This window comes from Trichechus manatus, unplaced genomic scaffold (assembly GCF_000243295.1).
Source record: "Trichechus manatus latirostris isolate Lorelei unplaced genomic scaffold, TriManLat1.0 scaffold00113, whole genome shotgun sequence".
Lineage (NCBI taxonomy): Eukaryota > Metazoa > Chordata > Mammalia > Sirenia > Trichechidae > Trichechus > Trichechus manatus.
In genome coordinates this window covers 5,785,395-5,805,951 of record NW_004444049.1, presented here as the reverse complement: position 1 = coordinate 5,805,951, position 20,557 = coordinate 5,785,395, and the positions used below count along the sequence as shown (strand labels likewise).

The window sequence follows — 20,557 nt, the reverse complement described above, 5'->3', positions numbered from 1 at the left end:
AACGTCCTCACTGCCTGCCAAACCAACCACAAATCCCTTACCCTGGCATTCCAGGCTCCCCGCCGCTGGATGCCACCCCTCCTTCCCAGCCTCACCTGTTGTACTCTCACGTGCCCCAGGCTTTCCCAGTGTCCCAACCATGCTTATGCAGATCCTGCTACCGGGAATGCCCACCCTATCAGCCAGCACCATGCCCAGCCTTGGAGACTCTCTCCCAGAGCCTCTCCTCACTCAGCTAGACCTGGGTTCTAGTCCCCACCCAACCCCACAACTACACGCATCGGTTGGCTCTCAGCCTTGTGATTCAACCTTTCTGAACCTGTTTTCTTATCTATAAAACAGAGGCCTAATACTTAACGTATCACAAGGATCAAAGCACTCAGAGTCTAGCACACAGCACGAAGTCAACAAACGGTAGCTGCTCTTACTCTTATTTCCACTCACAGGGTCCAGGGCGAGAACATAAGCTGACACACGTGAAAGGGTAGCCCAGCATCCAGCACACAGTAAGTGCTCAGGAACTGAGGCCCCTCCTCTTCCTGCTTTTACTATTTCATAGCTTGAGGGGATTCTTCTGTCTTATGTAATTTTAAATATGCTTTTCTCTTGGAATTTTCTTTTTCCTTTCCCTACACTGACCAATTAAACCATTAACATAATCTTTCTAAGGGCAGGGGTGGGTATTCCCTGGGTCTCTGTACCCTGACCTAGCACAGATCCTGCACACAGTAAACACTTCACCACCACCTAACTGTGTCCCCACTTTGCTCTAGTTTAGGGAGGCACAGAGGTCATGGTGTCCTGGTCTGAAATTCCAGAGCTGAAAAATGGGAGGGATGTGCCTGTTCCCACCGCACACTCTCCTCTCCAGCCCACATAGAACTTCCTGAGTCCTTAGGTGATGCGAATAAGAAAGACACCCTGTAAGGCGGTGAGCCCCTGGGTCCTGGAAAGGCAGGCAAAGAACTGTTTCCAATACTAAGGAAACTTGGGCTCAGTCAGGAGCTGGAACTGCCCTCCAATCCCAGGGAATCTGGGGAAGTTGAACCCTCTTCCCCGTTTCTCATCACCGAGCCAGTTGGAACATCTGGTTCTGTGGCCCAGCGAGGCGCCATGGACCTGTTTGTCTCCCAGAGCCACACCTCGGGCACACACATGCTGGCGCTGCCAGGACATGTTGGTGACATGACCACAGGGATAGGCGGTTTCACACCTGCCTCTTTGGGGCCCCATCACCACTCCCGAGCCTGAGAATGCCTCAAAGTCTCAGGCTGTGTATCTAAGATAGCAGGCGCCAGGTGACTGCTCCCTGGGAAAACGAAGGAGTGTGCCTGGCCTGGGATTCCAACACACACATAACTTCAGAGTGGGAAGGACCCTTAGAGGGTAACCTCCTCCGGCAGATGAGAAAACTGGGGCCCAAAACGGGGGATACCTGTGCAGATGGGTCGGGACCAGCCCAGCCTCCTGCCCACTGAGGAGCCCATCACCCTCACAGCGCTGCAGCACCAAGCCGCTTCCTGTGTCCCCTCTTTACCCAGCATATCGCACAGTGTGTCCCCGACACGTCCGAGGAAGTATCTCCATTCTACAGGTGAGAGCACCGGCCCCAAATCACACGGCGAGTGAGAGGCAAAACTCGCGCCCACACTCTCAATTTTCTTAAACCTTCGCTACACCCTGTCACATACGTGGGGGGGGAACGGACGACTCGCCCTCCATCACTCGGGCTACTGGCGAGGGGGGCTCGTAACGCAGACATCCTGGGTGTGTCACGAGATTTGCAAGGCGGGACTCCGGGCTGTTCTGGGCATGCGCCGGCCCGCGGGGCAAGTGCGTGCGCGGGCGCCCAGTAGGGCGCGTGCGCGACCGTCTCGGGCTCGGACTGGCTTCTCCGGGCCGGGGAGGCGGGGCCGTAAGCGCGGCGCGTCCTCCGGCCGCGGCTTCCGTGTCGCGCGCGGCCTGAGAAACCGGAGCTGGGACGGGAGCATCGGCGGTGGCGGGGCCGGAGTCGGACTTGGGGCCGGAGTCAGGACCGGGGCCTGGGCTGAGTCGGCGGGCGCTGCGTCCCTGCGAGGTGAGAGCACGGAGACGTCCTCCTTGCCCGGGCTCCCGCCCCGTATCGGGGTGCGCCATGTCCCGCCTGGGCATCCCGCGCACGGAGTTTCAGTCCCAGCTTCTGACCGTCACAGCCTGGACCCCCGACCAGCCCGGCCTTGACACCGAGTCGGCCGAGGACCCCCAATTTGCATCCTCAGTCTCTTCAGTCAGTGTTGTCCAGTCTCAGAGACCTAGCCCGGGAATCCGCTTCCTATTTCAGTGAGAGCTTGAGCAGCCCGCCACATCCCTGGACCCCCGGTAACGACTGCACGTCTCCCTCTGCAGATGGACGGGACAGAAGGCAGTGCTGGGCAGCCCGGCCCCGCGGAGCGGTCCCACCGAAGCAGCGTGTCCTCCGTGGGACCCCGAGGTGGGTCCCTGTCCCCATTCTCCTTACCCTCCTGGGACCCAACCCTGGGGAAGGGGCCATGTTTTGTCATTTCTGTCATTAAAGATGGTCTTTCATGTTAACAAGTGAGGTACGTTGAAATGTGGCAAAGTCCCGGAACTCCCAGTCGGAGGAGCTGGCGTTGTCAGTACCTTCCTGGTGGAGACGCGTCGTCTTCTTGAGTCTCATTGATCTCAAATAGCTGTGAAACCCAAATGAAATCACACGCATGGAAAGTGACACTTTCTTTGTTTCGTTTGGTTTTCACAAACAGCTTTTTGACACCAGGAATCATCATCTCTGTTTTACAGGCAGGAAATTGGACCATACAGGGGTTAAGTCCTAGGGCGCTGGAGCCCTCAGTGCCTGTTTTTCCCCACCAGAAAAGTGGGTCTGAATTTCAGCCTCCTGGAGATTATTTAGGAGCCCTGGTGGCACAGTGGTTAAGAGCTCGGCTGCTAACCCAAAGGTCAGCAGTTCAAATCCACCAACCGCTCCTTGGAAACCCTATGGGGCAGTTCTCTGTACTGTAGGGTGGCTAAGAGTCAGAGTCAACTCAGTGGCAGTGGGTTCGGTTTTTTGGTTTTGGAGATTATTTTATGATCTGTGGAGAAAAGTGGCTCTTGGAGCAGGATAGACTTGGGATAGACTTGTATTAATGACCAACCATGCTCCCCCTTTCACAGGCTTCCCCTCATTTGATTCATAGCTACATTTGGGGGAGGGATGTTAGCCTTATTTTACAGATGAGACAACTGACACGCAAACTAACTTGTGTTAAGTCATCCAGCTGGCCGATGCTAGGCTAGAATATGAACCTGAGTGTGTCCTGGCCTCCACACCTGGGGCTTATTCAGGGTACCTGCTGCGTTAGGAATGAGGATTTGACTCTGGCTGTTCTTCCAAGGCTCCTCCTGTGGCTCCAGGCGCCAAATGAGAAACCCTTGGGCTGTCCCAACAGAATGCTTAGCCTTTTGGGTTGTGCTTCCCCTGGCCTGCAGAACGCTGTCCTGGAAGGCCATGGTATTAAGTCTGGAGGCTTGCAGGGTCTTAGGAAGGTGAGGCCCGGGAACTTGCTTTACCTTGTTTATATCTTAACTTGGCCCAGAGAGGGATGATGACTCGTCTAAGAACAGTACCAGGTCACCAGCGTTCCTACTTCTTAGCTTAATATTGTAATTGCTGTACTGCAGGATGGGTTCAGTTTCCCGACTGTGGAATGTTTTTTCAGGGCAGAAGCACAGCAGGGGAGTTGGGGGCGGCAGTGGTCACCCCAAACTGAATCCCCTTGGACCTTGGGGTAGGGGTTGTCTGGTCCTTGGGCATGAGTGGCTGGGTTTCTGGGTGGTTTGAGAGTCTTGAGTAAGTTCTAAAAGACAATCTTAACAGGGTCTTTCGGGGATGCTGGGGTTCGCACCACCCTGGAGTGGACTCTGCCTCAGGCAGGGAGCCTTGGTCACCCTGGGGCATAGGGTGGGGGCTCCAGCCCCAGTGGGTGGTGGCGGATGCCTGGGTGAGCCCCAGCTGACCCAGCCTGGCCTCCATCACAGCAGCTGACGTGGTGGTATACTTGGCGGATGACACAATGGTGCCCCTGGCTTTGGAGAACCTGCCTGCGCTCAGTGCCCACGAGCTGCACCGCACAATCCGCGAGGTCCTGCAGCTCCCGGACATCGCCGTGGACGCCTTTGCGCTCTGGCTTGTCTCCCCTCTGCTGGGTAAGGTGTGGCAGTGAGAAGCCCAGCCAGGAGGGCTTAGGAGGCAGCGAGCAGTTTGGGAAGGTGGGGGGAGTCCAGAATATGTAGCCACTGGATATTGGGGGCAGGCGGGGCCTGGGGCTGTCCAGAGCCGTCTACCCACAGAGGACTCCTGGCTCCTCTGGCCGCTCTCCTTTCCTTCTGCTGGTGACAGAGGAGGGGCCAAGCCTGCCATCAGCCTTGGGTGGGGGTCCTGGGGCATCGGGGAACAGGACTGTGGCAGGGGGCAGGAGGCATCCCCATCCACTGAGACGGGATCTGTGTCTCCTCTGAGCTGCACATCTTGGCGTGCACAGTTTCGCCTCAGCCTGTGGCCCAGCCTTGTGTGCAGATGAGGACATGGACGTTTGGGGCAGTGGGCTGCGCAAGTGGTAGGACGCAGAGCAGAGCCGGAGCCTTTGTGAGCAGTGCAGAGCTCTGAAGGACTTCAGGGGCTGGGAGGAAGGGGAAGCGTGGCCCAGGGAGCAGCCCCCTCAGGATGAGGCTTTTCCCTTGGGTGGGGAGGGCAGGAAGCCGAGGGACCTGAGTTTCCTGTAAGAGGGCCTCTGGCCCTGCCTGGCTCCTGGCCCAGGGGTCACCCACGTCGTGCCCTTCTGGGCCTACAGAGGCAGTTCAGGCTGAGAGCCCAAGGGGAAGGTGGAGCAGCCGTGGGTGGTGGCCCTCCAGACCCCCAGGCCCATGGTCCCTGATGAATAGGGCCTCTGAGCCGCTGCTCAGTCAGGAAGAGGGCCGGGGGAAGACGACGCCCACGTCATTCCAGGAAGTGAACTGCCATCTACGCCTGTGCATTTTCTGACCTTTGGGGTTCTCCATTGTAGTGAGAAAGGGAAACTGGTCCCATTGACAGGGTGAGAGGACAACCACGGGCAAACCCAGGGGCCCTGGTGATGGCCCCCTCTCCCCAAGGCCTCCACCCTGAGGGAGGAGTTGGCTGCAGGGAAGAAGGAGCGCCTACCCCCCAGGGCTTCCTGCTCAGCTGCTCTGCTGCAGCTCTCACCCATCCCTTTCCTGCTGACCCTCTCCTGCCCCCGCAGGGCCTTTGGTCAGGGCTGCTGGCCCCTTGGCTCTGTCTTTGGAAAGCTGGGGGGTGACATTCCCGTGTGTGCCCGCCCCTGCCCGGCAGCCAGCGGCAACAGGAGGCCCAGTGCCTGTTCCTTCTCCCACTTCCTCTGCCCGCGCTCCCTCCTCCTCACATTCCTGCTCCCCCTCTGGCAAGAGGCGTGAATGGGCTTCCTGTGTGGCCCAGTCACCCTGGGCGCCACTGCCAGCCAGTCCGTCTAGAGACCCGAGCACAAAGCCAACACCCACTTTGTTCCCAGGCTGGGTTTGGGAGCTGAAAGGCCACTTCACTTTAACTTGGGCCCCTCAGAACTGGAGTCCATTCCCCTGCCCCCGTACCCCCGGTGATGCAGTGACAGATGCTCCTGGGTTGAGAGCCTCTCAGGCAGGAGAGGGATCACCAAAGGAGGGGGCATCGCCCGCGGAGATGCCCTTCTGGCTCGGTGTTTGGGAGGGTGTGGAATTCTCGGTGCCATTGTCCCAGCACAGAACGGGGCTCTAGGCTCCAAAGCCCATCCGTCTCAGTTGGGGGAGAGCCGGCGGGCAGGAAAGCCCCATCTGGAAGTCCACGGGGCTGCTCTAATGCTGGGGGTCCTCTGTGCTGCTGGGCTTGAGGGTTCTAGAAGGGGGGGCCCCTTGCCCTGGGGCCCCACCGTCCCCCCAGTGTGTGACCAGTTACTCAGTCCTCAAGTGGGCACAGAGCCTCCTGGTGCTGGCCACATCTGGATGCTGGGAGCTCATGGCCAGACTTCAGAGAGGGTCCATGAGACAGTTTTGTCCTCCCTTTAGCCACTAACTCTGTGGCTTTGGGTGGTCATTATCCTTCCCTGGCTTCATTCAGTTTCCCTCCGCAAAGTGGATGATCTCTAAGGCCCCCATCTCTGAGGACCCCAGAAGAAGGGAGGGCATGGGTGGAGTTAATGGGGAAGTTGCTTCCTGGAGGAAGAGGGAGACAGCTGCTGAGGTGGGAAGGCCAACCTAGAGGCTGCGGCTGCCCTTTCGGCCCAGACGGGATGGAGTGGCCCAAAGAACAGGACCCGTGGAATCAGGCTGGCAGGACATGCTCAGACACACTGAGTTGTGGGGGGTGCAGGTAAAGGGAGGTCTCAGCCTTGAAAACCCTACGGAGCAGTTCTGCTCTGCTCACGTGGTTCACCATGAGTCAGAGTCGTCTCAGTGGCACACAACAACAGCAGTGGTGCTGAGCCCATCTGGACCAGCACCCCCAGCATCTTCCGTCAGCCACAGCCTCTCAGCTCCAGCCCAGCCTGTCATAGTTGGCTCTGCCGGCAGCCAGACCCCCCGCACTTGCTGTGTGAATTTTTTTTTGAACGTGGCTCATCAGCTTTATTTGCAGTATTGCTTAGCTCTTAAAGGATTCTTTGTGTGTGTGTGATTTAGATGAAGATTTACAGAACAAATTAGTTTCTCATTAAATGATTAATACACATGTTGTCCTGTGACATTGGTTGCCAACCCCATGATGTGTCAACACTCCCTTTCTCGATCTTAGGTCCCGCGTTACCAGCTTCCCTGTCCCCTCCTGCGTTTTTGTTCTTGCCCTGGGCTGGTGTGCCCATTTAGTCTCATTTTGTTTTATGGGCTTGTCTAATCTTTGGCTGAAGGGTGAATCTCAAGTGATTTCATTACTGAGCTATAAGGGTGTCTGGCGGCCATACTTTTAGGGTTTCTTCAGTCTCTGTCAGACCAGTAAGTGTGGTCTTTTTTTGTGAGTTAGAAATTTGTTTTATATTTTTCTCCAGCTTTATCCGGGACGCTCTATCGTGATCCCTGTCAGAGCAGTCGGTAGTGGTAGCTGGGCACCATCTAGCTATGCTGGACTCAGTCTGGTGGAGGCTGTGGGAGTTGTGGTCTGTTAGTCGTTTGGACTAATCTTTCCCTTGCGTTTTTGGTTTTCTTCATCCTCCCTTGCTCCAGACGGGGTGGGACCACTGTAGTATCTTAGATGGCTTCTTACAAATCATTTAAGACTCCAGATGCTACTCACCAAAGTAGGATGTAGAACATTTTCTTTATAAACTGTGTTATGCCAGTTGAGCTAGATGTCTCCCAAGGCCATGGTCCTCAGCCCTCAGCCCAGTAATTCGGTCCCTGAGGGAGTTTGGATGTGTCTTTGAAGCTTCCATGACTGCTGTGTGACTTTGGACAAGCAGCTTAACCCCTGAGCCGCACTTTTTCTGTGGTAAAGTGGGAGTTACTGTGGGATAAATGCACGTAAACCACTTGAACTGGTCTGGGTACCTGGTATCTGCTCAGTAAATGCTGACTGTGACTGCTGTTACTGTTGCTGTCGTTCGTGGCGGTCACTGGGGGCGGTGGGAGGGCTGGTCCAAGGCTGCATGGGCCACTGTTCCTCTCATCCTGCAGAGGTACAGCTGAAGCCCAAGCACCAGCCCTACAAGCTGGGCCGCCAGTGGCCGGAGCTGCTGCTGCGTTTCACCGATGCCCCGGACGAAGACGTGGCCATGGGTCAGTGCCGCCACCAGCCATCCCTGCTTCAGGTCCCCCCTGAGGTGGTCGGTCCTGAGTCTGAAACACTGACTCCCAGCGAGACCAGGCCCCTGCTGATGTTGCAGTGGTGGGGGCTGCCCTGGCAGAGGACAGGGCCGGCATCTCCCCTGGGCCCCAGTAGCCACTCCTGGCAGGGGGACGGGGTGTGGGCTGGGAGGGGCTGTGAAGGGCGAGAGTTGGGACCAGTCAGGGGAGCGGGCAGGGCCGGCTGAGTGGGGTCCCAGGTGGTGACCCAGTCTCTCTCCCCAGATGAGCCTTCCCTGCAGTTCCGAAGGAACGTGTTTTTCCCCAAGTGGCGGGAGCTGCAGGTGAGGCGCGAGCAGTACCCCCCGGGTCTGGTGTCTGTGCCCAGCACCCCTTACCCCTGCCCACTGGTGCCTGGCCTGGCCCAGCTGAGCAGCCCCCCGCCCGGCCCTCAGATCCGCGACGAGGACGTTCTGCGGCTGCTTTATGAGGAGGCCAAGGGCAACGTGCTGAGCGCGAGGTACCCGTGTGACATAGAGGACTGTGAGGCTCTGGGTGCCCTGGTGTGCCGTGTGCAGCTTGGGCCCTACCAGCCCGGCCACCCTGCTGCCTGCACCCTGAGGTGAGGGGCAGTGCGGCCCAGGTGGGGGACTCATCGCTGGATGCCAGGTGGGGTGAGGGGTGGGGGCCCAGTCCTGGAGGCAGGAGCCCTGATCCAGCATGGGCCCTGATGCGCGTTGTGTGGCCTTGGGGCCTCACTGCCCCTCTCTGGGCTGACGGTCCTGAGCAGTGGGGAGACTTGGGTAAAGTGTTGGTGAGCGGAGTCTGTAGCCTGGGAGCTCTGGATGTGGCAGAGGGTGGAGCCCAGGCTCTGATCGGGGATCAGGAGGGGCCTGGGATTGTTCTTTGGGGCCCCAGCCAGGGGACCGACCATAGTGACCGCCAGTCCCCAGTGATAGTCGGGCTCAGTGCAGGGCTCTGGGGCATGGGCCCTTCCCCAGACCCTCTGGCCCGCCACTGCCCGCTCCCACCCTCCCGAGAAGCTGTGCCCTTTGCCGAGTGGTTGCCTGTGCCTGTCCCCTCTGGCACCTCAGAGGAGGCACTCCGGTGGTGTCCTGGGTGGACAAATGGACGCTGGCCGGGAGGGAGGCAGGGCCAGGCCTTGTGGGCGCTCCGTGTATGGGGGGTGCCATCAGCTGCGGCAGGACTGGTGAGCGGGTGGGGGGGCTGATGATGAAGGTAGGGTCAGGGTTCCAGAGGAGCTGGAGAGATGAAGGAGGGTGCTGTAGACCCCAGGCAGGGCGACTGAAGCAGCAGGAGGAGCAGGGTGAGGGAACACTTTAACAGTGATCCCAGGCTGGTTGAGAAGCGACAGGGCTGGCCAGACTGTGTGAGCAGGCAGGGAGCGGGGCCAGCTGGGCCATCATTGTTGGGCCTCCTGGGTCTGCTCTTGAAGAGTGTCGTCTTGCTTGAGGCTGATGGTAATTGTCATCCTGGGCAGGTAGTGGGGGATGTTACCCTGCTCCCCCGCCACTTTACAGATGGGGAAACTGGCCCAGTCAGGTCATAGGGCGAGCTGTGTTGCAGACAGGCACCTGGGCTCTAGAGCCTGTCCTCAGGCGAGAGGCTGGGATCTGAACCTCGTCTCTTTGTCCTGGTGCCTGTGCCTCCCCTCTCAGGCCCCTTACCCGGTCTCTGGCCTGGAAGCAGCTTGTACATCCCCTTCCTCTGTCCAGCTCTCCAGTCCACACCCCTCCCAGAATACCAGGCGAAACTGGGACTACAGCATTGGGGGTCTCTGTGGTCAGGGCAGGCAGGGCCCTCGGGATCCCCACTGGGCGGGGAAGGGTTGTGCTCCTGCCCTGCGGGTCTGCTTGCCCACCCTGTTTGTGGCACTGCCCTCACCTGCGGGCGTGACACCCACCCCTGAGGCCCCCGGCACCTCCAGCCAGGTGCCAGCCCTGATTGCTCCTCCTCATGCTGAGCATCCATCTTCCTTCCTCCTCAGGGAGAAGCTAGACTCCTTCCTCCCCGCTCATCTCTGTAAGCGGGGCCACGGCCTCTTTGCCGCCCTCCGGGGCCGTGGGACCAAGGCTGGAACCGGCGAGCAGGGCCTGCTCAACGCCTACCGTGGGGTGAAAGAAGTGGTCGGCAGCGACAGTGAGCACGAGCACCTCCTGAGCACCCACTATCGCGCCTACCTCTTCAAGTGCCATGAGCTGCCCTTCTACGGGTGAGCAGCCCGGGCCCACCCACCAGCACCGGGCCTCACCCATCAACACCAAGCCACCCTTCCTCGTCGTGGGGGGCCTCAGCCGTGGGCTCCTTTCTGTCCCCGTCAGCCCAGCAGTCTGTCTTTGGCCGTCACTAACTCCAGCTGAGCTCCAGCCTTCATGTGAGGCGCTGCTTTGGCCCCACCACCTCAGGCCCGAAGCTGAGCACCCAGCCGCCTCTCCTCTCAGGCCGGGACACCTCTGATGAGCCCTCTCCTTCCGCCTGCCATAGTCACTGGGTCACTGGGCCTGGGGGCCTTTCCTCCGGCCAGCTCTCACCCATGCAGTTACCACTTAACACCGAGCTCTTGGCACCTACTGTGTGTCTGGCAGCTGTCTAGGCACTTGGGATGCCTCCGTGAGCCAAGGAGTCCTGATCCCCGCCCTAGAAAAGCAGCCGTTGTAGCGGAGAGAGAGACAGTAGGCGGTGGAGAGAATGAGTAAGCTCCACGCCATCTCAGCAGGTGGCCGGTGGTGTGGAAAAAAGCGGAGCAGAGTCGGGCAGATGTGGGGGAGACGGCACAGTTTTCAGTGGTGTAGTCAGAGTAGGTGTCATTGGAAGGTGACATTGGAGCAGAGAGTTGAAGGTAAGGGGTGAGAGGTGAGCACATGGGGGAAAGCATTCAGGCAGAAGGGACAGCTGCCGCACGGTGTGGACGTCCGGCCGTGTCCAGAGCAGAGCGAGCCAAGGGGAGAGCTGGGAGGGGTGGAGCTGGAGGTGACGGGGCCAGATTTGATAGGGATCTGTGGGCCTCCGTGAGGACTTTGGGTTTGACTCTGAACTAGAGAACCATCGCCAAACATTGGATGGAGATGCGGGATCTACCTCTGGTTCTCGCTTAGCCAGGGGTGAGGATGTGAGCGGGAGGGGTGGTACAGTGATTGACTGGAGTTCGAGGAGGGATAGAGGAGATGGCAGGGGCAGGAGGTACAGGAAAGGTGGCACGGTGGGTGGGTTGGCATCCCAGGTCACTGCATCATTCCTGGTCTTTCTCCAGCCCCGGAGCTGCTCCCTGGGCAGCCCCAAAGCCACCTCATGTTTCCCAGGCAGGCCCAGCCTTGGTGCTGCCCCTGCTTCCCAGAGGGTCTGTGCCCTGTGGACAAACTCTAAGTCCCCCAAGCAATCTGGGCTTCTCGGGGGCCTGGGAGAGCCTGGCCCAGAGCAGGCCTTCTGGGTGGAGCTGAGTCAGGACCCTTTGGATCATTTGTTTTTGGTGCTGGCGGGTGGGGCTGACACCAGGTTCCCTCCCCAGGTGTGCCTTTTTCCATGGCGAGATTGACAAGCCGGCCCAGAGCTTCTTGCACCGGGGTGGGCGCAAGCCAGTGACTCTGGCCATCAGTCTGGAGGGCGTGCATGTCATCGACAGCCGGGAGAAGGTACCACCTGTCTCCCTCAGGATGGGGCCTAGGAGGCCCTTCGTGAGAGGAAGGGCCTGTGGTTGGCCCTGGGGGCATGAGTGGGTGGACTGTCCAGGAAGGAAATGCTGTAATCTGGAGGCTTCCTTGGCTCTGCTCTGAGATCAGCTCTTTTACCCAGTGTGCTGACGGGGGTGGGGCGAGGCTGCAGCTGGGGTTTCCGCTCTGAGTGGAAAGAGACTCCCAGGGCCTGGCTGTTCAGCCTAGAGACCGTCTGGTGGTTTTCTAGAAAGGCCCCAGGACTGGGACTCCTGTTGGGCCACCCAAGCTCTCGGCCGGCCAGGTCCTGCTTCTCCCTGTCCTGGCATTGGGCGGCTGGCTCTGCTTCCAGCTGCCGGGATAGCAGCTTCTCTGCACCTCAGCCAGAGTTCCCTCGTAAGCCAGGAGGGGTTTTGGTCAACTCTGCTTGTCCCCAGAGAGAGATTCTGCCCTGCATGCCGGGCCCAGCTTATCTCTGGGAAAGGTCCCCTCCCCACCTACCTCCTCTCCTCCATGTGACTTTCTCACCTGTAAGGGGCGTGCTCCGCTGGTGAGCGGTGTGGGGTAGGCTTTCCTGCCTCCCTAGGTCACAGCCCTGTCCCTGAGGAAAGCTGGGATCCTCTCCTTAGAGAAAGGCACGAATGGGCCTAGACTCCATCATGGAGGTGAACACCTTGGTCAAGTGTTTACCCTGGTGGCAGCCAGGTGGGGTGGGGGACAGGTCTCCGTTCACCAGAGTCCAAGCCTCAACTCTGCCCCCCCAGCATGTCCTGCTGGGCCTGCGCTTCCAGGAGCTGTCGTGGGACCACACCTCCCTCGAGGAGGAGGAGGAGCCCGTGCTGTGGCTGGAGTTTGACGGGGAGAGCGAGGGCATGCCCGTCAACAAGCTCCTCAAGATCTACTCCAAGCAGGTAGTGGGCAGGGGCTCAGGGCCCCCATCAGGGCAAACTGACCATGGAGGCACCAGGCCGCTGGCCCTCAGCCGCTGGGAGGGAGTGAGGGGGCAAGGAGAGGGAGGACGGGAGCCTGACTGCCTGCTAACTTGGGGCTTCCTGGGCCAGTGTGAAGGCCTGGTCTGGAGGCTCCGTACCAGGGGGCAGTGGTAGTGGCAGCTGCAGTTGGAGTGGTTGTCCACTGAGGGTTTGCCCAGCGTTCGGGCTGTTCCGGCACCAAATTCTCCGTGCTCGAAGCCCCTGTGAGCCTGGGGCTGTTGCTGTCCCGCCCTCCAGATGAAGAGCAGGCAGAGAAGGCACAAGGCCTCGGTTCCTCTGTTTCTCTCATGTGTTCACTCAGCACATTGTATTCAGCGCCTCATCGGCCCACCTCATCTCCATGTCCCTCCTCTTCCCCGACTCTGGTCTCAGGAGAGGAGGCAATCCCCTCCCACCAGAGGCCCCTCGACCTCGCTCGGGGGGCTGTTCCTCCTCTCCTCTCTCCTGTCTCCAAACTCCTTGGAAAACAGGGCTCCTCCTCTCACCACCACCTCAGGTTTCCAGACACTTCAGAGCCTCATGTCTGGTATACTCTCCTTCTCTTGCTTCCTTGGGTGAATGGTGTTTGTTTCCACACTACCGCCCCTCAGAGGACAGGGCTGCCTGTGGCTGGCTCACGCCACTCAGCAGCGGGTATGGAATGGCTAGGCCTAGGCCTGCCCACCCATCAGGCCTCATGCAGGCCCGTTTCTCCTTCCCAGGCCGAACTGATGAGTGGCCTCATTGAGTACTGCATCGAGCTGAATCAGGCTGTGGAGCCTGCCGCCCCCCAGGACAGCGGGTCTGGCCCCACCTCGGCCCCAGGCTCCTTGCCACCTCCCACACAGCGGCCCAAGCTACGGCGGCAAGGCAGCGTGGTGTGCAGCCGGATCCAGCATCTCTCCACCATTGACTACGTGGACGATGGTGAGCAACCCTTTGTGTAAACGCACACTCACCATGGGGAACTCTGGAGGGGAGGGAAGAGCAGAACCGTTCCAGGCACAGGGTGCGTTAGCCTCCACCCTGCAGGATCCTGGCTGAGAGAAGAGAGGGCTGAGCTCTGGGCGCTGTGATTGGAGGCCCTGCGTGCACGCTGTAACAGCCCTTCTTGTGCCTTTTCACTGCTGTATCCCCAAGCGTGCTCACAGCAGCGTCGTCCAGAATGGTGGAAAACAAGAGACCACCTGACATCTGTTAATAAAGGAGTGGGCAAACAGATCATGGAGCCACGTCCTGTGGAATTCAGCACAGCTGGTAATAGTGTGAGGCCCTAAATGCCATGTGGTGCAATCGGCTAACGCACTCAGGTGCTAACCAAAAGGTCGGAGGTGTGAGCCCACCAAGAGGTGCCATGGAAGAAAGACCTGGCAGTCTACTTCCAAAAAAATCAGCTATTGAAAACCCTGTGGCGTGCAGTTCTACTCTGACACATGGGGTTGCCATGAATTGGAGTTAACTCAACAGCAACTGGAAAATGCAGTGTGGTACCTTGGATTGGAACGTGGAACAGACAAAGGATGATAGCGGGAAAACATGAAATTCAAGTCCATAGTTTAGTTAATAAGATCATACCAATGTTAGTTTCTTAGTTTTGACAAACGTATCAGGTAATGTAAGGTATTAACATGAGGGAGAGCTGGAGAAGGGTAGGAGCCCTGGTGGCCCAGCGGTTAAGAGCTCAGCTGCTAACCAAAAAAGGTCGGCAGTTCAAATCCACCAGGCATTCCTTGGAAACCCTATGGGGTAGTTTTACTCTGTCCTGTAGGGTCGCTACGGGTCGACGGCAATGGGTTTGGTTTGGTTTGAGGAGGGGTACGTGGGAACTCGATGTACTACCTTCGCCACTTTTCTGCAAATCTAGAATTATTGCAAAATACGTTTGTTTTTTATGTGATAACAAAGGTCTACATCTACATGGCATGATGCTCACAAACTAATGCTGAATTGAAAAAACCCGGTAACAGAACAGTATGTGTAATGTGTAAAACTGTGTGTAAGGAGGGCGAGACCACAATCGTGATCAGTTGCTGTGACTCTTTTAATTTTTTCTTTGTACTCCTTTGTAGCATTTAGATGTGTTGCAATGACCATGTCATTTTCATAATCATAAAAAAATAACTTTTTATAACGTAGTCTTTAACCACTGTGGTAGTATTCTCACATGATATCTGTAACGTGGGTGTAGTAGTCATTTTCCCCCGCTCCCTTCGTATTGGACGTTGCAGCTCATTTAGTTTTCAGCTATTACGAACACCATACCCGGAGCTAAATCCTTTGCTGGAATCTGAGCTGTTTCCTCCAGGTGAATTCCTAGAAATGGAGTTCCTAGATCGAAGTGTGTGCACGCTTCAAGGCTTTTGCTATTTATCACCGTCAAGAATGGTTTTGCTGACTTATATCTGTCTTCTAGAGTCCTGGGCAGTGCCAATAGTTAACACGCTCAGCTACTAACCGAAAGGTTGGAAGTTCGAGTCCACCCCAGAGACATGTTAGAAGAAAGGCCTGGCAATCTACTTCAGAAAAATAAGCCCTTGGAAACCCTATGGAGCCCAGTTCTCCTCTGACACATATGGGGTCATGAGTTGAAACCAACTTGATGAAAACTGGTGCCTGCCTTCCTCAGCCACGATGGGTGTTATTCTAAGAGAGAGAAGTGTTTCGGTTGGCATTTGAAGACTAGTGAAGTTGGAACATTTTTATGTGCTTTATCATTTATATTTCCTTTATAAATTGCTGTTCATGTTTTTGCCTATTTTTCTTTTGTTTAGATTTTTTTTAATTAACATGTTACATTAGTATGCTACATTTATTCAATCAGTGCACCAACATGTATTATTGTTAACTAAAGACCATAGTTTATATTTCCTTAGTTTTTCGCTAGTGTCCCGTTTCTGTTCCAGGATCCCACCCAGGACATCACATCACATTTAGTTGTCATGTCTCCGTAGTGTTCTCTGGGCTGTGACAGTTTCTCAGACTTTCCTTGTTTTTGATGACCTTGACAGTTTTGAAGAGGACTGGTCAGGTGTATTGTAGGATGCCACAGTCGGGATTTGTCTGACATCTTTCCCATGATTAGACTGGGGTTAGGGGTTTTGGGAGGAAGACCAGAGTACATACCATCAACATGACATACCGCTGCTGATGTTGACCTTCATTACTTGGCTTGACGTTTTTAACTTGTAAGCGTCTTTTTATCTTAACGAGGCTCTCCTTCAGCCACTTATAGTTGCTGCAGGTATTTTGTTTCCTTGGTCTGTTCTTAAGTAAATTTTAGCAAAAGCTCCTCAGACCTCACAGCCAGCCTTGCATCGCACTCAAGCATGTTTCCCCTGATTTCTGAGGTTGGCCACAGGCCCATCCATGTTGTCACTGGGGGCACAGTGTTGGGAGGGGGACTGAGGCTCAGTAAAACAGCAGGGATGAAAGGGGGACGCTCAGATGAGTGGGCACTGGAAGGAGCCGTGCCACTGAAGCCAGAACCCAGGCTGCCCAGAGCCCAGGCCCCCTCACCTCAGGGAAAGCCGCTTCTCAGAGTGTTTCTCTTGTTCCCTCACAGGCAAGGAGATCAAGCGAGTGAAGCCAAAGCGCACCACATCCTTCTTCAGCCGGCAGCTCTCCATGAGCCAGGGGAGCTACAGCGTGGTGCAGCCCAACGACAGCCTGGAGCAGGGCTGAGGGCGGCAGCTCAAGCAGAGGAGGGCGTGTGGAGGCCCCTGAGACCTGGCCCTGCCCTGTCCTCCCTCGGGGACACGTGGGCTGAGTTAGTCCCCGAAGGTGTGCATGCATGGGGGGCACCCGTGTTGCTCAGGGTCTGCAGGTGTTTCAGACCATGGAGCAGGGACTTCTGGGCCGGGGACGATACTGGGGCCTGCAGAGCCAGCAAGTGAGTCTCCCCTCGGCCCCTTGTATAGCCTCCCTCCTTCCTCTGGACTCCGGGCCCAACCACCCTTTCCACTCAGAGACCTCCTTTGTGCCCCTCTCAATATGGACAGTGTCTCCTGCTGTCTCACCTGGTGGCATCTCTGGTGACAGGTGGCCGAGGATAGGACTTGGGACCTGCAGGTCTGGTCTGTGCCTTTGGTCTTTCCCCTGAACTTTGGTGACACGTCCCCACATTCCTTCTGCTGGCATTCCACCCCCTGCTGCCAGGCTGGGCTATTCTCTAGGGGGCAGAGGAGGGGCCTCCCTTACATGAACCCCGGCAGAAAATGAGATGATGAGGGCCCCTCCGCACCCTCCCTAGTTGGACTGGTTATTGCAGCCATGGCCCCAGGCACGCTGGGGTCCCTGCATCTCCTGCGCTGGGGGCACTCTGCTGGGACTGGTTGGAGGGGTCAGGGCCCAACTCAGGTGAGAGCCTCAGGTTTCACAGGCGTGAGACACTATAGCCAGAGGGAAAGTGCCTTTTTGTTAGCCTTTTGTGACGTCACTGTGCTGGGGGGTGGCTGTCCTGTAGAGGAACAAGCCCACCAGCCCCACACTCCCTGCTCTGTGGAAAGCTCCCAGAAATCCCTTTGGCCTGAGCGGCTCCCCTCACCGAACCACCCAAGCTCGCCGTGTCTCCCGTCGTATTCTGGGTCTTGCTTTTTTTTTTTTTCCCGTCTGCTTTGATTCGATGAAGCCAGTGAGCTCTGGGGCCTCTCAAGAAAATGGCCCTTGTTTATCTCAGAGGCCCTGGCTTGTCTTCAAAGATGGCGCCGGGGATTTCCAGCCAGCCTTTCCGTCTGGCCTGAGGCCTGAGCCAGCTGTGTATCGGATGTATCGGATGTCCCGGTGACCAGAGACCATCTCATCTTAACTACATTATAAAAGGAGGTTTGCTGTGGGTGCTTGGCTTTTCTTTTCCTCATGTTTGTCTTCCTGGCCACACTGGCTCTGGGTCTTCCCCGATGAGCTGATGCTGCGAGGAGCGCTTTCCTAGCCGGCACTGAGGTGAGTACTGCCCCACTGGCGGCTCCCAGGTGCTTCCCGCCAGAAGGAGGCAAGGCCCAGGTCAGCACAGGGCTTTACTTTGTTATCCCTTCTCAATGGCAAACTACTGTGGGAGAGGAAACGGGGCCAGCGGGCACTCCTACAAGTCTAAGAGCCCATTAGCACCTTCTTCTGTCTATGATGGGAACATTCCAGGCGGGCTTGCCTCCCACAGCAGGGACTTCGTTGTTTGTCATGCCAAATCAGTGGAAAGGAGAGGCTGGTGAGGTGTCCCCAGCTGTTTGGAATGTCCTGGCCAAGGGGCAGAGGCTAGTTGCCACATCATATCTTCTCTCTTAGAGACGTTTGACCTACGGACAGCTGCCCAGCCTAGTTCTCCTGGGGCCCCTAGCCCGCCGGCTCCCAGCTCTGTCATCTCAGTCCTACTGTTTTGATTCCAGGCGAATCTCTTATCTGATGGGCAGGACAGGGTGTGGGGTATGTGTGTGTGTGTTTGCACATGTGTACGCAGATGACGGGATGACGGGTTTTTACTGTGCGGCCCGTGTCTCCTGTTTTCTAACCATCCTTTGTGCCTTAACCTTTTCTGCCCGCCCTTTGGGACAAAGCAGGATTTTACTAAACGCTGTTGAGTAGTCTCATTCGTCTGTATCGTGATTTATTCATAATAAAATCTGTTTCCAGCAAACCCTGGATGGTTTCCGATCTGAAATAATGAGGTGGGCTCACTACAGCCTGGTTGTTAGTTTCTGTTTAGCTCTGCATTGAGTAGGAGCCCTGGGGTGCTCTGAGCCCCACTCTCATGGGCCCGAGTCGAGTTTTCTCATCCAGATGGTTTGGTTTGTTAGAGGCTACAAGGCTGAGGGTATGAGAGGGGTTTTGGGTTCCTGGTGGGAACTAAGGGGGGTGCTCTGCAGGGAGACGGGGAGCCAGGAGCTGATGGCAGACCCAGCTGGAGCCTGTGACCCCTCGGGAACCACCGCCACCCCCGCCCTGGCCTGTAGATGACTCAGCCAGTATCTGTCCTTCTCATACCTGAGGGTTGGGCCCAAGAGCACCATCCGGGTCCCTCTGTAGCTCCTTGGCCCGTGGCTCCCACGGGGGGAGCCGGGAGGGCCCAGGAGGTCTGGGGCTCCTGGGCACTGGGCCTGGCTGTGAGGCAGGTTGCTCCCACAGATCCTGTTGCCTGTTTAGGAGAAATGAGTGTCAGACCCACCTCCTGAGCACTGTGGGCCTGCAGGAAGTGGTGGGAGCAGTGATAACTGCAGCACTTGGCCATTGTGAGAGTTGCCAGAGATGGATGAGCAAAGTCCACGTCCCTGCAGCAGGTGGTTCTGGGAACAGGCCTGCCTGGGCATCCAGGGCGATGAGCGGTGCCTCGTCCTCTGGTCCCAGGATCCTGGGCACTTAACTGACCTCGTGGCCTAGTGCCTCGCTCGGTTTCTTGACCTTTAAGATGGGTATAATAATACCTACATGTAGGGTTGTTGGGGTTTACAGTAAGCACTTAATAGGTGGTAGCTATTTTCATCATCTCTAAAATCAGTGCCTGGAAAGCTAGGGGGCCAACAGAGGCCACATGAGAGGCTGGGGCCTGCTGATGCTACACACACCCCCTCTCCCTGCTGGAGTGAGGGAGCCCCAACAGTATGAGTCCTGGCAGCCCAGAAGCCCTTCCTCCAACCCAGGCCATGCCATCTGATGAGTGTCCTATCGCTGCTGTAACAAATTAACACAAACAGTGGATTATAACAACACAGGTTTATTACCATCTCTCTCCAGGTCAGAGTTGTGGCACGGTCTTACTGGGCTACAAATAAGGTGTCAGCAGGGCTGCATGCCTTTCAGGAGGTTCTCGGGGAGAATCCATTTCCTTCCCTTTTCCAGCTGAGCACCAGGCACTGAGGCCCAGTGGCCAGGTGAGCGGGGACAGGTGCATGACATTCAAAGACTCAGGGCTGACTCAGGCCTTCCCCCCTTCCAGGGCCGTCTGGAACCTCTGGCCCAGGCTGGTCCTTCCCCACAGCTCCCGCCTGGGCTCCCCCTGGGCCACTGCCAGTCCCCACCTCCAGACCACCTCAGTGTGCACCCCTTGTCCTCCTGGGCCCAGTTCAGCCTTCACTGCTCAGCCTGTGTGTCTTCCCCACCAGGTGCTCCAGGTGCAGGCAGGGTGAGGAACTAGTGACCCCTGGTGGGCTGCGAGGGGAAGGAGGGCTCTCAGGGGAGGCTTCTCAGGATTCTGAGGGCGCTGGAGTCCGCGACCAAATTCCAGGCACTCTTGAGATAGCCAAAGAAGGGGCTGGGGAGACGGAGTCCGACCGGGACCCACATCCCCGTGGGGGAGCCCAGCTCTGCATCCCCTTAGAGTCGGCTTCTGGGTCTTCTCCCCACTCTTCCACACATATGGGGACCCCGAGGCACCCCCCCTCTGTGAAACAGCACCAGCCCAACCCCAGGCTCAGAGCATGTGGCCAGCAACTGACTTCCCAGACAGGGAGGAAGCAACATAAACTCCAGTCCACCCCGTTCCCGTCCCTTCCACCCACCCTCACCCTGCCAGTTCCCTGGGCCTCCAACCAGCCACTGGGGCCTTCTAGGTCCCTCTCCCATCTCACCCCAGTACTCCCTTTCCTGTATTTCCTCCCCACACAGACACTCCCCGGGCCTGAGGCAATTCACCTGGGATCTGAGGAGGTTCCAGTATCAGGGCCCTGCCCTTTTCTAAGCCCCTTCTGAGGCCCCGAAGGCCCCTTCTCTGCCACTGTGGAGCCAGAAGTTAGCTCTGAGTCCCGCTCCTTCCATCTGAGAAGTGGGGATGGTCACCCCTGTTCCCCGAGGTTGTGAGTAACATAGGCGACAGATGTGAAAGCTGCTGCAGCCTGCCAGGCTGCGTCTGTATGTGGTTGGCAGCTCACTCACTGGCTCCTGTGTGTCCTAGAGGTCCTTCCCAGGTGTCCTCCGTCCCTGCCGGTGTACTGCCTTAGTCTTCTTTGGGGCTTTTTAATGCATCAGAGGTGGTTATATTAAAATACAGGTGCCTGTGGGTATCCTGGAGAAACAGGAGGGGCTTGCCCCCCTGCCACCTGGCACATGCAGCCTGGTACCTGACTTCAGAGGCCTGGGTTCAGAAGAGGCCAGACCAGGCCCACCCCTGGAGGTCTGTGCAGTGTGACGAGATCT

At 57.3% G+C, this 20,557-nt stretch overlaps 1 protein-coding gene across 2 annotated transcripts; it reads left to right on the top strand.

Moving 5' to 3' along the window:
- The first annotated feature begins 1,965 nt into the window (after positions 1-1,965).
- Positions 1,966-18,298, top strand: FRMD8 (FERM domain containing 8). Of its 2 annotated transcripts, XM_004383735.2 has the most exons (11): positions 1,966-2,077; positions 2,386-2,470; positions 4,039-4,206; positions 7,693-7,794; positions 8,086-8,144; positions 8,256-8,422; positions 9,809-10,033; positions 11,327-11,450; positions 12,233-12,379; positions 13,162-13,366; positions 16,002-18,298. In XM_004383735.2, exons 2-11 carry the CDS (start codon positions 2,386-2,388, stop codon positions 16,118-16,120), a joined length of 1,401 nt encoding a protein of 466 aa, XP_004383792.1. In that variant the 5' UTR covers positions 1,966-2,077; the 3' UTR covers positions 16,121-18,298. The 2 variants fall into 2 exon arrangements, with proteins under 2 accessions (XP_004383792.1, XP_012413153.1); XM_012557699.2 differs by lacking the exons at positions 1,966-2,077; positions 4,039-4,206 and having other exon boundaries at positions 2,090-2,470.
- The last annotated feature ends 2,259 nt before the right edge of the window (positions 18,299-20,557 follow it).

Bases quoted from the DNA above. Each gene is read 5' to 3' on its own strand.
- FRMD8 (XM_004383735.2), top strand. From the start codon at position 2,386: ATGGACGGGACAGAAGGCAGTGCTGGGCAGCCCGGCCCCGCGGAGCGG. The intron at 2,471-4,038 runs GTGGGTCCCTGT...CCTCCATCACAG, and splicing joins GTCCTCCGTGGGACCCCGAG to CAGCTGACGTGGTGGTATAC. The intron at 12,380-13,161 runs GTAGTGGGCAGG...TCTCCTTCCCAG, and splicing joins TCAAGATCTACTCCAAGCAG to GCCGAACTGATGAGTGGCCT.